This window comes from Lipophrys pholis (genome assembly GCF_963383615.2).
Source record: "Lipophrys pholis genome assembly, chromosome: 12".
NCBI classification, from domain to species: domain Eukaryota; kingdom Metazoa; phylum Chordata; class Actinopteri; order Blenniiformes; family Blenniidae; genus Lipophrys; species Lipophrys pholis.
This window is the reverse complement of record NC_137641.1, coordinates 21,984,659-21,998,927: the sequence shown is the minus strand read 5'-3', so window position 1 is coordinate 21,998,927 and position 14,269 is coordinate 21,984,659. Positions and strand designations below refer to the sequence as shown.

At 41.1% G+C, this 14,269-nt stretch overlaps 1 protein-coding gene across 1 annotated transcript in view; it reads right to left on the bottom strand.

The window, feature by feature from the left end:
- The window catches only part of hcn1 (hyperpolarization activated cyclic nucleotide-gated potassium channel 1), a gene marked incomplete at its 3' end in the record, with an annotated part of 70,090 nt that extends 60,183 nt beyond the window's left edge, over positions 1 to 9,907 (bottom strand). Inside the window, exons 1-2 of the mRNA XM_080477423.1 lie at positions 9,279 to 9,907; positions 3,242 to 3,665 (exon numbers count right to left, since the gene is read on the bottom strand). Of these exons, the coding sequence (XP_080333549.1) occupies positions 3,242 to 3,665; positions 9,279 to 9,634 (780 nt within the window). The 5' untranslated portion in view covers positions 9,635 to 9,907. The remainder of the gene's footprint in view (positions 1 to 3,241; positions 3,666 to 9,278) is intronic.
- Between the last annotated feature and the right edge of the window lie 4,362 nt (positions 9,908 to 14,269).

Genomic DNA, 14,269 nt, shown 5'->3' with positions numbered 1-14,269 from the left:
AAAAATTATGAAATGTGACAACAGTTTCAGACTACATACAAAGACTTACCAGATCTGAAATTATGCACAACTAAAACAATGAAGGGCTCATTCAGGGTGGGCAAATATTCAGCAGAAATGAAAGCAAGGAAACCGTAAAGGAAGGAGCTGTGAGCTCCACTCAATGAAATGATCTCTTATTAAAATTAGTATATTATAAATTAATGATCCTGATCTGCATTTGTCAGGTCTTTGTATTTATCTCTGACGTTTTGGAGGATAATACACATTTAAATTTGAAGTATTCAAATCTTAAAGCCACACCATGATATGCACTATGAAAATAAGGCTTCACCCTTCAAAATTAAAGCAAATCAGTTACATGTGTCATGTCGACTAATTTCCATTAGATTCCTAATTTGTCATTGACCACATGTAGCCCCGGGATGCAAAAAGCTCAGGTCCGCTCTAATGGATTCCTGTAGGGTACGAGCACCTTTTAGCAAAGGAAAGTTTTTAATAAAGAAACGTTTGCAGGAATAGGGGCAACATATTCAACCTGTATCAGGCAAATGACCATCTTCATTTTAATTTCTTCAAAATACATCTAATGCTTCTATAATGTCATATTTAATGCTAATAATTATGGCATGAGGACAATATTTTTTTAAAGAAATCTGATAAGAAATGTATGAAATGTAAAACAATTATATATGTGAGAAATTGTGAAAGATGTGTGATTGATCTCTTTTTAATCATTTTGAACAGATTTCACTATATGTAAATGTCATCAGCATGCCTAATACACTGATCTCAAAGTTGAAAAGTCTTGAAATATCATTAAATCAAATTGGGGTGGATTTTTAAAATTTATTTATTTAATTTTGATGATGGCTTTGTCAAATTTTAAGTGATGACAAAACCTCAAATCTGCCCAGTTGTCCAGCCGGCACTGATGAAATCACAGTCCCTTGTCTTCACAGATGGAGGGACGGGATGGTGAGAAAGTGAAGATGGGGGCAGTGAGCACACAACAGATGAAGGAATGACGGATGGACACACAGGCTGGAAGATGACTTATTACAGAAAGTGACTGCCTGTATAACTAACTCAGTCCATCCCAGGGCTGATGTAATGACGGTTCACCGCTCGAGACCCATTATGATGCAGGAGACTACATTTGTCCCTCCATTAAAGCTCTAATCCTGCATCCTACACCTAACATGTTACGACAGCTTGGAATTTTTCCACCGAGTGCCTTTTCTTTCCTCTCACATTTCCTGTGGATGCGTCTGATTCGCTGTTGTTTTATCATTCAGTGTGTCTATTTAACGTGGCAACACTAAAAATAACTAGATTCAATTTGTATTCTGCGCACTCTGTGTTTTTAGGCATGCTGACGTTGCACACAACAACATCTAAAGGAAGAGCGACTGCTTGAAGAAGAGTGACATAGCGAGAGTGAGAGGGCGAGAAATAAAAAGCAAGCGTGAACGAGGGGGGGGGGGGGGGGGGCAAAGAGGACAAAGATGCTGGAGTTTGATAAGCAGAGAGAAGATTGGAGGCAAAGAGGAATGACGTGAGAGAGATGAACTGAGAGTAGTTCAGGGCTGTAAGCTCTGCTGTTGCATCCAGCATTATGACACATCCCTATACTCTGCACTGCACTGCACTGCTTGTCTGCACATGGACTGCAAATTTTCATTAACCGCCTACTTGTGGGTCTAACCTGGTCCATACCATCGCATCCTCCCACGGCATAAAGCGCTGGAAACTAGAAAGTAATATAATATAGCTGCTCTATCTGAATTGCATGATCGGCCCACACATACTAGTGCGCACACACTGAGATAATAACACCGGGCAAAAACCATATATCCAGTGCTCACTTTCAGTGTGTGTGTTTGTGTGTTTGTGAATACTGAATCCAAAACTCTATTTGGCAAACCTTGAACAATGTTCAGCTGAAACGTAAATAATGCCTTTGTTTTTCATATAGCACATTATGCGGAGAGTAATATAAAACTTGTTTGAAATACACACAGCCGGTGAAAATAAATACGCTTCCATAAACACTGTGAAAGTCATTGGTACTTATGCACAAAGATGATCTTTTCCTGCTCCATAAATGTTCACTGATCCATGACGTGGGGGGCTGGGAATTGGACGAGCTGCTCAATTGTACCAAGTTCTGACTCAATACGGTTCATGACTATTGCTATTGATATGTTTACATAAGCTTATGTTTGCAACGTAACACTGAGGATACCAATTGGTTGCCCAAAGCACCTATGTGTGAGGCGTATTACCTTTTTTTTTTTTCCCTCTCCTGCTGCTGTTAATACACTGTTGTAGCATACAGGATGTACACTCTGAAGAATCTGAGCTCAGGCTGTGTCCTGACACCAACATAATTTGCTTCAGTCAGTGTAGTAAACAGCGAGGGATAACAGCAGCGATAACAGTGAGGGAGGGAAGGGGAGCTGCAGCACAAGGACATTAGGGATAAGAGTCAATGGGTTCATTAAAAATGACAGCGTTCCTTTTTAGCTTTTTACATTTACACTCAGCTGAAGTGAAGTAATGTCCACTTGTCTCCGGTGATATGTAGAATGTATCCTGCAGCTGAAACGGTTCAGTCGTGCAAAACCTTTCGATCAGATCGTGTAGCAAAGTCATTAACAGGAGAGTGAGAACACTTGAGCTTGGTTAAACAGTCTGACTCAGTCAGAGGTAATCATCTATCACTCTCAGTCGTGTCCAGTGGGGCATAACTATGGTATTTACACACAACCCACAAACGTCATCTAACATTTAGCCTCCAACTGAATTTTCTTGTTGTAAACATAAACTTTTGTCCGCATTACATGTATTATACCCTCAGTACATGAATCATCTTGATAGAAAGCCACTGAAACTTCAGTTAGTCACTTTTGATTTCCGATTTTGAATTAATTTCACCCATCATTGAGCTGAAACTGATATTACCACTTGTTATCCACAGTTAAGGTTTCTGAGCAGCGATGACTGACAGCACCTATTAGATTTATATGGACACAATTACATGTGTGCAATAACCTTTCAAGGTTGTTACCACGCTGCTGTGAAAAGCACCCAGCCAGAGTGAGCGTCAGCACACAACGCTGGAAAAAAATAAACACATTATGTGACATAACTCTTCCAGGCTGGTCTCATATCAGTACTTTTTTTTTCTTTCTTTTTTTTCTGGTGACGTATGTGGACAGACAAAACATATACACACCTCTTCCCATTGATGAATGTATCTGATGAGTCGGGACAATCTTAACAGACGCAGAAGACTGAGGATCTTGGTGAAGCGGACGATTCGCAGAGCTCGGGCTGTTTTATAAACCTCAGAGTCAAAGCCTTTCTCCACTATTAAAAAGATATAATCCACGGGAATGGAAGAGAGGAAGTCCACGACGAACCAGCTCTTCAGGTAATTCATCTTGATGACCTTGGGATCGAGGATGATCTCGGAGCTCTCCTCGTTGACAATCCCCGTTCTGAAGTTCATGACCAGGTCCACCAGGAAGATGGTGTCTGAAGCCACATTGAAGACCAGCCAGGTGGTGGTAGTCTGCTCTGAGAAGAAGGTTATTCCCACAGGAATGATGATTAGATTCCCCATCATCATGATGAGCATTATCAAGTCCCAGTAGAACCTGCAGAGCAACACACACAAGTCAGCAATGCAGGAGGTGAAAATAGGTTTAAGCTAGATGAGTTCAGTTAAACAGGTTTGCTGTTCAGCTTATATTTTTGGACATATTTGGTTGCAATAAGATAATATCACAACATAGATATACAGAAGATTGCCAGTTTTTGCACTTCACTCCAAACAGGAAAGAAACTAAAGTCATGTTTATGCATGATTTGTCTCTTATGCCCACACATTTTCAACTTTATGACAATAACACAGTCAAAAGGAGAAGAATTATCTTCTAGGTTCCATATCATGAGTCTTCCTTACTGCAACAATCTATATATTGAGAAATTTCAAATCAAATTCACCAATTAATGCGTCATAAAAAATTACTGTACGAATTCAGACCCATTTTGAAAGAGATTCTTATCTAACCTGACTATGTTAAAGTCCCTATCCACTGTTTTGTGGTGAACAGAGCCAGAGGTGATTCATCAGCACTCTTCCCCTTCTCACAAAGTGTCCTGGGCCCCAGTAAAGGCCAAGCAACCATGAATGAAAATAGATGCTTTCAGGAATCCTATCTCATTCTAAAAACTCTCCACTGACGCCATCCCTGCTGCCTGCCTGACTGCCTGCCGCTGCTGCTCCACCTTGCTGCCCGTCCGTGGTTGTTGTTGAAGGTGGAAATGGACTGGCTGGCTGGCAGGCTGCCTGTCTGGCTTGCAGACTGGCCACCCAGTAATGGATCTGTTTGAATAAATTAAGCCAAGGCCTTGGCTTTATAAATATCCACAGATCATGTGTCCGATAATTGTCCTCACCTCAACGAAACAGCGATCTTCTCGGCTGTTTGTAATATTCACCAAAGGTATATTTACACCTGCAGGCATTGAACCGGGGCCTGTGAAGTGGACGCTTAAGCACAGCGTATGATGCACTTGGGAGTTTCGTGATGCTTTCATCCCTTTCAAGTCCGCATAATGGCAGCATACTTACACAACAATGATAATGAGCACGAGCACCAAACAGCAGCATTTTTAGTTCACCTCAGCTAATACAATGAACCTCCAAAATCCTAACAACTTGGCTTGAAAAGCACTTTCCTCAGCTGCATTACTGTCTGGAGATGACATTTCCACATGCTATAAGGTGCATACAGTCATGTGTGTGTGCCATGAACTCTCCTGTTTCCCATGTAAATGTTTAATAAGAACATGAATACATTATGATTAATCTCTAATTGCCTGAGATACACAGAAAAGACTTATTCTAATCTAAAGGGGACAAGAACCGCAACAAATTGGAATGAATAGAATAATATGAACGACATAAAAGAATAAGTTTGCAGTGAAACGCAAATAACTTCTTAAAAACTTAGTTTTATAGTTGTCATTGCAGTAATTATTAGAAAAGCAAAGAGTAATGCTTTTATTCCTTCTGAAAAATCCTTACAACATGCAAGAAACCAATGTTGTTGTTTTTCTGTTTGTTTCTTTGTTTTATTGCTCAATGTAAATCTTTTTCCAACACATTAATACAACACAAAAATCGGTTCTCGAAAGGAGCTTCCACATCTGACAGCCCACATCTCCAACATATTTCTATCAGGATTCATGTAGGTGGTTTTTATACTGTACATGACCAAAACGACACCCACTTATCTAATGAATAAAAGATTAAGTTAAGGTAGTGGGAGTTCAAAATGCACAAACACAAAATACTTATAACATAACGATGTGTTGTAACAATATGGATGTACTGACCACTTTGAGCGGCACAAGACATCTTTGTTCAAAATGTGAGAATAGCAGTTAGAATTTGAAAGCAACACAAGATTTTCTGGTTTAGCTTCAATCCTACACTGGTAATCTTACACTAATGCATCACTGCATATAGTGTTTGCTCCAATGCCCGTTTTTATCGAGTCTTACCTATGCCAGTGACGGAGTGAAGAGCATGCAATGCAGCTCCAATACTTGCATTGTATTTGGCCACAAGGTAAACTTCAGTTTTTGCATCAACAGCTCCATCAATAGTGTCTCTATAATCAGTTCCACTGGCATAAAGTTCACTCCCATGTACACTCCCTGGTTCTGCCCCAGTTGTGTATTCAAATTCAGATGAGCTGTGATCTAGGCCATCATTTTTCATACTGTGTTAAGCTTTAGTTAACAAAAAGCAGCTGTTATCATTGATTAAAGATCGGTGGATTCTCCACCAACAGTGCCTTGGCCAAAGTGCACGTTCCCGCGCAGTAACTAAAAGCTATAAAAGCTAATAAAAGACAAGTTGCAGACCTCCAGTGGAGTTTGGGGAATCGCTGTGGGAATGTTCTTGCTTCAAATCAAGCCAACAGATTTTGCCTTGTAGGTTTTCTCCCTACAACAAGTGATCCATCATAATCAATGCCAGAACACTCCTGCCAAGCAACAGAGGGAACCCCACACAATCTTACTCAGCACAACTCGGCCGTGTCCAATGAGCACTGTAACAGGTATACCAGGCGACAAGAGGGGACATGTCGGTGTACATAAAGTGAAAACAAACACTCCAGGTCAAATAAAGAGGTGGCGATATCATCAGCGACAGGTAAATATGATCACTGAGAGTAAACCAAATGGTTATTCATATTTGTTAAAATGGGGTGAATTGTGAATCTTGAAGTAAGAAAGTTCCCATTAAAAAAACAAACAAACTGTGGAATATAACATCTTTCAACTTCCACTGAGGAAACAATATATTAGAATACTGAGCAGCTGAATGTTGAAAGTGGGAAATTGAATATTGTAATGGTGAAAATAAAAAGTGATTATTATCAAAGATCAAGAGAGACTATTAGAAACTTAAATGCCCATAATTGTCTGCATCAGTGACATGTTCAAATGGCAATAAAGTTTCATGGTGTGCAAAAACAGCAACATGGCCTTTTTAACTATGATGAGATGTTGCTTTGAAATGACTAAGAAGGCAACCCTCTGTCTGCGAAGACAACCTCTTCAAAACAGACCCTGACAGAAAGCATCACTGATAGCCTTTTAGACCATGACAAAGGCCTCTTCTTTGTATAACCAGAGGTGTATGAGGCTATGGATGAGGCCTCTCTAAAAATCTATGAATAATGAATATTACTAACCTGCCATCAATCCTTAAGCAGCCACTGTGTACAAAGAATATGTTGGATATTGAGTTTCAAACACTCCCACAAAGCAATATAAAGCCCGTGTGAATAGTGGTGTCATTCACAGACTGTACTTACGTAAGCCTTTTCATTAAAAAGACTATGTAATGTGTTGGTGCCTTTCTCTTTTCGATCACAAAAGATCCTGCCAGGGTATGCCAAAGTTATTGTTAAAGCAAATGTTTATTAAAACAATTACATCTTCACTGATGAAGACATTCAGAGCAACAAGTACATGGCACAGACAATACAAGCAGGACAGGAAGAAGCTTTACTTTTAAACCACAGTGGGACGCATAAAAAGAGTAGCATTGCATCCTCCATCATTTATGCACTGGCATGACAGTTACCTTACGACCCACGATATATGACCTCACAGCTGCACATTCAAGCCAGTAGGCAATCACGATGGCATAGGAGGGTCATGTCTTAACACCAGCTAGAGGACAATAACTTTTTTTTATGGGGGGGGGGATAAAATGCCCTTTGCAAAATGTCAGGAGAATTAAACCTGAAGGGGAATACACTAGCCTGTACAGTGAAATATGTTTGCAATAATCCCAAAAACAAAAGGCCCCGTACTACTTGAGCAAGCACACATGTTGTGTATTCCCTGTCTGGAGCTTCCTTAATGTATTTACAGAGCACACACAGAGCATCTCTGTGTCTCTTTGGTTACAAAACATATCAAATATGCTAAATATGCCCCATGCAGGTATTAAAACTAATTATTTCCAGATTATCTAATAACCAGGAGAAAAAAAAGGGATGCATTTCACTGAATTGTTCAGGTCCTCCCCTTTGGCCATCTTTTAGAAGGGGTCAATCTTCTTACATAATTGTTTTCAGACTCTGCTAAGCTCATTGACTGTTGTGTTGTGCTAATCCTTGCCCACCATCATTGTACATCTGTGTGCACACATGATCATGCAGATATGTCTCTGTCTTTGTGTGTGAGTGAGACTAGGGTCGCTGCACGCAGATGGACATAATATACATAATAGCCTCGCACAGCGTTATGACATGAAGTCAAGATAAGCAGAGCAGAGCGTCACAGGTTAACACTTGTGCCTTGCAGGGAACCAGTTTTCTGGCTGAGAAATCAGCTTGCAGGCTCCCGCAGCTGTGAAATCAGCAGCAGGAGGAAGCCTGGAGAAATAAGAGTGCTGCAACCTGGGCCTTCACTGGGTTCAGCACCATGGACAGCTCCGGTGATGGAGGCAGCGGGAGCAACGTGCCCTGGCACGTTACATGAAGCTACGATGGAAAACATGGATGATTGTCACCATCAAGCTGTGCCAGGGGACACTGGTGCAGAGACAAGGCCAGATGAGATGCCTAATTGGTGAGGTGGTGAACTGTAAACATGCTGCTGGTTGAGCAACCAGTCCTGCCAGCACCTGAACTCATTTGTTTACCATTGTGTCAGACCAAATTAGAAGCAGCCAATCCAGAGTCAAGACTGCCTTATTGTCTCTACAACTCCTGCCAATATTATAGGGGTCTCTTTGCAAGGCAGCATCACTCTGCAGCTTATAAGATTTACAAGCAAAACGAAAAATGAAAAACAATAATCATGTAATTTTATCATTTGGTCATTACCAGGAAAGGAAGGGTGGCATGCACTTTCGCCAGCTCACGTGAAACAAACGCATTCCTTCACATTTCCTCATCAGGACTGCCTAAAAAAAACCAGTGCATCCCTCACATATCTGCCCCATCAAAGTGCCTATAACTCTGTGATCATATTATGAGATCATTTTACATTAATCCATTGAAAAACACGGCCATTTTCTCCTTTATCGTTTCCCTGCATGATTTTACCGCATTCTGTGCATTTTTTTTTTTTTGTACGCAGGCCCGTCTCCTCCCCGCCGCCTACAATGAAATGTTTACAACCGTGATGGTGCAATGGCATTGTCACGTTGTGTCCAGGTACCGTCGCCCCCCTGCACCGGCGTAATATGTCGCAATGAGGAGCGGATACTGTGCTGCTGGGCAGAACGCCTCAGGCTGGTGTGTATGTGTGTGTGCGTGCGTGTGTGTCTCTAAATCATGACATTCACCATCCTTTTTCCAAGGACATCTCTCTCATACACCTTTAGCCTGAATGCGTGCCTCTCGAACATGATAACAGAAATGCCGCAATGAGACGCACGCTGGATGACCACATTACGAGAGAGAGAAGACTCCTTCAGCCGGCGTAAGCTTGATTGTCTAAAGACAGAGGTAGATTAAATGCGCTTTGGGGCAGGTTGTCTGTGCGTGTGTGAGTGTGTGAGTGTGTGAGTGTTTGTGTGTTTGTGTGTGTGCGTGTGTGCGTGTGTGTGCCGATGACAGAGCGTTCTGTGTGAAAGTGTAGGGTATATCTTGCAGACCCCAGGGTGACGGGAGGGGTGGATGAAAAGGGAGGAGGAGGGTGTTGGAGCAGGTGTCTATTTCAGCCCTTACCTAAAATCGCTATATGGGTGAATGATCCAGTATCCGGCCGTTTGAACCCTCTCTTGCTCTTTCTCCACGGCTTTCTGACTGCCGAACATACGCAAGGAGAACTTATTGACTCCGGGCTGCATCATGGCCCCAAATTGCCTCTGCATAAAACCATGTTGCCTGGCCGCCCCATCCAGATCGTCAAAACCGACCATGGCCTCTTCCCGCTCCCCCTTGAAGCCCACTGAGTTGCCATGGTCCTTCATGTTCTGGCTCCCCGTGTTATTTTTCTGTATCGAGTCTTGCCTCTGAAAAACATTATTCCCATCCGCCTTCTCCTCCTTGTTGCTGGAGAACGAATTAGATTTGTCTTCCATGGTGTTCTTAGTCTTCCCGTCTTCCTCTAAGAGAAAGCGTTGCGTCTCCTGCTCGGGAGGGCTGCGCGCAAAAACGAGAGGACCCGCCGTGTGCGCTCCGTGCTTCTTTTGATGTCCTTCAAACTGTTCAGCTCCTCTGCCTTCAACGCGAGTGCTGCAAACTGAGACAGAGTGCCCGAGAGCCCGGTGGATCAGGTTTCTTGGGTTACCGCCATCTACCGACGGCCCCGGCTTCTGCCGTCCAGAGCCTGCGCCTCGTCTCACTCCGCACGGCACTGCGGTTTAACTGGCACATGCTCCTGCACCTTATTTACATAATGTGGCTCATGATATCAACCCCCCCTCTCTCTCCCCGCACACACCTCCCCGGTCTCCTCTCTCCCACTCTGTCATCAGTTTCACACATGGCAGGAGAAAGCCAATATTATCGTAGCGGATCGAATGGATGTTAATCAAGACGTTTCTTTTGTTGCTGCTCTTTCTTTCAATTGATACAGCATGTGCGCTTCCTGCGGCTCGGCTGGCAGCGGCTCGCCTTCCTGCTGGGGAGTTAGAATGAAAAAGGCAACACGGTGAAACAGATTGTAAACTCGGTGCGATCATATTTTTTATTTTTTTTTGTGCCACTGGTCATATGAGAAAACTAGTTGAACATCTTGTGGAAATCACACCTTTAAAGGTGTCGCAGATTATGATCCAACATTTAGTGGGATTGTGCTTCACTGTGCTCCACTTTAGTTTCATGCCACTTGTTAGCAGAGCATCCCGGGCATTGACATGCATCGCATGAGGTTGTATTCTCCAAATATAATTATCTGCCCGGAGCTGCTTAAACCAGATTTAATGAGGGAATGTCTGCAGACTGCTTTCTGACATGTAGAAAGTAGGAAACGACCAACTGCTCCTCTATGTAGCTCCAATCAACTGAATAGAAAATAAAAAACAACTAATCAGGAATCATGTTAAACTATACTTTTACAATTAGAATCCGCTGCTCATTGCTGCGTGAATAAATCTTCCACTTTATATGTTTAAATGAAACACAAATGCATAGAAGAAAGTGGAAATGAAGTGGCAGGGAGGGGTTATTTATATTGTACATTTATTAAAGTATGAAAAACAAATGAATAGTGGTGTTTCTGAGCAGAAACTCCACCATGACCCTCATAAAAGGCTACAGACCTCTTCTTCAATCTCTGATTTCTCAAACCATTACAGTCAAAGCCAGTTTGTTTTATATAGATGCAGACTGGAAATGAAAAGACCATTCAAGTAGCAATGTATATATCAAGGTAATTATTATTCTGGTCACACACAGTTTCTTTTAGAAAATGCCAATAGGACTGTGAAAACATTTTGAAGAGATGCAATGACAATTATAATTTATCTAAGTTTGGGGTTGGATGTTTTTTTTTTTATTCATCTATATGTTATGTAATATTATCACTTCTTCACATACTTTTTCGTGGCATATATAAATAGGAGCCACCCTTAGAAGTCACAAATGTGAAAAAACAAAAACAAAATAAAGAAATATTGTTGAACAACACCATAGTGTTAAAATTCACAATTTCTAATCATTTCAATGCGTTCCATCTCAACAGGTTAATCTGTTGACTAATTGAAATCAAATTGAAATAGATGGCATAAACAAAAAAAAGAAAGCTGAATACATTAGAATGTGGAACTACAGTATGCTTTTGAATTTATTTATTTTTTTATTTTTTTATTTCAGGAAAAATCAGCCATGCAAATGTGTTTCATCAAAGGGTAAAAAAAAAAGAAAAAAAGAAGTAGTATTGAAGCAACAGCTAATGAAACCTCATCAGAAACATACATAGTGTCTCTGACGGGAGGAGCTTCTTTCCCCATGATGGCATCATCCGAGTACAGCGTGTCACACAAACCCATCTGCTGTGGACGAGCGGCACGGACAAACCCGCTGAGATCCCCAGGAGTTTCTTTAGCATTGAGTCATCAGATATTTCCAGTATAAAAAGCTTGACTTCAGATGATGGATTAAGACTGATTGATGTAGTTATACACTTCTTTAAGTTTAACTTATGTCGCTTCACTACTGGCAAAGCATGAGGAGAGTATAGACAGGCACTTCTAACACAATCTCATCATCTCCCGGTTTCACTGGTGCACTGCCACTTTTGATGTCATTATCTTTCTTTGAGCTTTTGAATCATTAGGGTCCTCTTCTATGCCAGAGCTCCTTTCATTGTAGTCTGAATGACATTCAGCATTTTGTTCCGTTCCAGACACTTCCCCCTTTATGGCACGTTCACCCGGCGCTCTCTGCTCTTCATCATGAGGGAGTCTATATAATCAGGACGTTTCTGAGTTGTGACTCTTCAACTCATGTTGGCAACTGCAGACACTGCTTGATAATGAGATGTGGGTTAGATTTCAGACAGGTTTTACAGAGGAGAGAGTGAGAGAGGGAGTGAGAGGGGAAGCGAGAGAGTGAGGGATCTCTTCAAAACAATGCACACAGAGATATCAGTAGATGTTTGGCTCACTGTTGGTTGTTTTGTTATACTTCATCTTATTCACAGTGGAACGGCACAATTTACCGTCACATAAATAACTAACAATTACAAAATAATTTGGTCTAGCGGACCATATATCTTATAGAAATATCTGAGTAAAACAACAACAACAACAAAAATCTATTAATGTTTTCAAGGGTTCAGTAAGTCATCACTGATTCGCTTTTGTTGGGATCAGAAAAATAATGAAACTTTTATGTTTTACCCTAAAAACAAGTAACATTTGGGAGTGGGAGTCCAAGGTGTATTTTCTTCTGTGATATTGTTATTTTATTTCAAGTGTTATGTTAAACATCTGACAAAATGTCACTTTTTAAGTTCAAATGGAGCACTACACTCTTCTTCACTTGATGTTTTCTGTATGTATAACTGCAGTGGACCATTGAGAATGGCCTTCCATAAAATTAGTTTGAAAGAAATTTATTTATTAAAAAAGTATGTCTTCAAACATTTCTTCACATTCAAAAAGCACCATTGAGCAAAGCTTGCCGCTTCCTCCACAATGTGGCATTACATACCCACGGTGAACCCACTGCAGTGAGTCCTTTCATGGCTCCACAAAACTGCAGCTGGCTGTGTACACCACTGGAGAGGACATTAGCTCAGATATTTTGCATGTTTGCTTGTGGATTATTATGTAAAGATCCAAATGTTATCGTAATTGAAACAGACATCCCTTAATTTTTTTTTTTTTGTGCTTTCTCTCTCTCAGCTGGGTTTGTGTTGGGTTGGATTAGTTGGCATGCCAACTGTTTCCCCTACACAACGCTTGTGTAACTTCAGTTTCTCTGTTAATAGGGCAGGGAGGGGTACTGGGAAGCGGGGGGAGAAAATATTGCATAAGATTTATGGCTTAAAGTAATACTGATATTGAACAAGAGCAAGACCCAGATGGCCCATTCACGTGTCAGAGTATACATGAAACACAAATAACTTTACCCGACAGACAACGTGCGTCACAGAAGAACACATTCATATGGGGTAAATCGGCTTGGCCAAATCTCATCGTTAATTCATCGCATCTAAATCTGTGCCGTAATTCCGCCAATGTAGCAATAGTGAGTTAACAAAGGAGCCAGACGTGGAAAAGGTCAAAAAAAGACTTTGCTTGGTCATTGTTTGAAGCTTTCTTTACACATTTGCAACAGAAAAAAATTAATAAATACTCCCATTAATAGATCACCATTTTCACTTATTTGTTTTAGATAAGCGCTTTAATGTTCTGTATGTTGTGCTATAAGCTACATATTTAGGAGAATTTCTGGAGGATTTGATCCTGCTTTATGATATAATACAAAATATCCAGAAAACGCTGCACTGTCAGCTAATATCCTGTTTCCTGTGAGGTAAAATATGTCCCCAATTCTTCTGATGGTCTCATTGGCCTTTCTGAAATTGCATTGTGTGTCTAAGATTACACCCAGTCATCTCTGCTTACGGTCAATACCTCATCTGGACATGAGGCATTACATACCCCTGCACTGCCAGCTATTGCTTATGCCACAAATAGCATCAGCCTGCTCCAGGATGGCTGCATTGTGTTACAATGCCCCCTTGGACCCTTTTCATTTTCTGCAAGTCATTCAATGTAAAGCCACTTTCTCCTGCATTTTTACGGCTCCCAACCATTTCTGGAGAGATTTAGAAAGACCGTAACAACATGTTTAGGCATTGATGAATAGGTGATGTTCTAGCTGTTGTATTTGATCTTGTATTCTTTGTCAATTTTAGTCAGAGAGCTGGTAAATCACAGAAACATTTAAGAGACTGAGCTCAATAACTGATGTAAATAAAAATAAATAAATTTAAAAAAAAATTAAAAATATCTTCCACCTCCTGTGCCGGGCGTGAGGACTAATTCACTTGTCCTCTTTGGACTCATATGTCCCAGGACTGACTACTTTAATTAAACCATGATTGGGGCTGGGAAGATGGTACTGTTGTAATAGGATTGCAAGCTTTGGTCTGTGTCCAGCTGAGTCTATCAGGGTATCATGGACCTCGGGGATGAGGCTGAGGCCTTGGACAAGAACCAGCAGAGGCCAAGGTTGATTTAATCAGCAAACTGACTTGTACA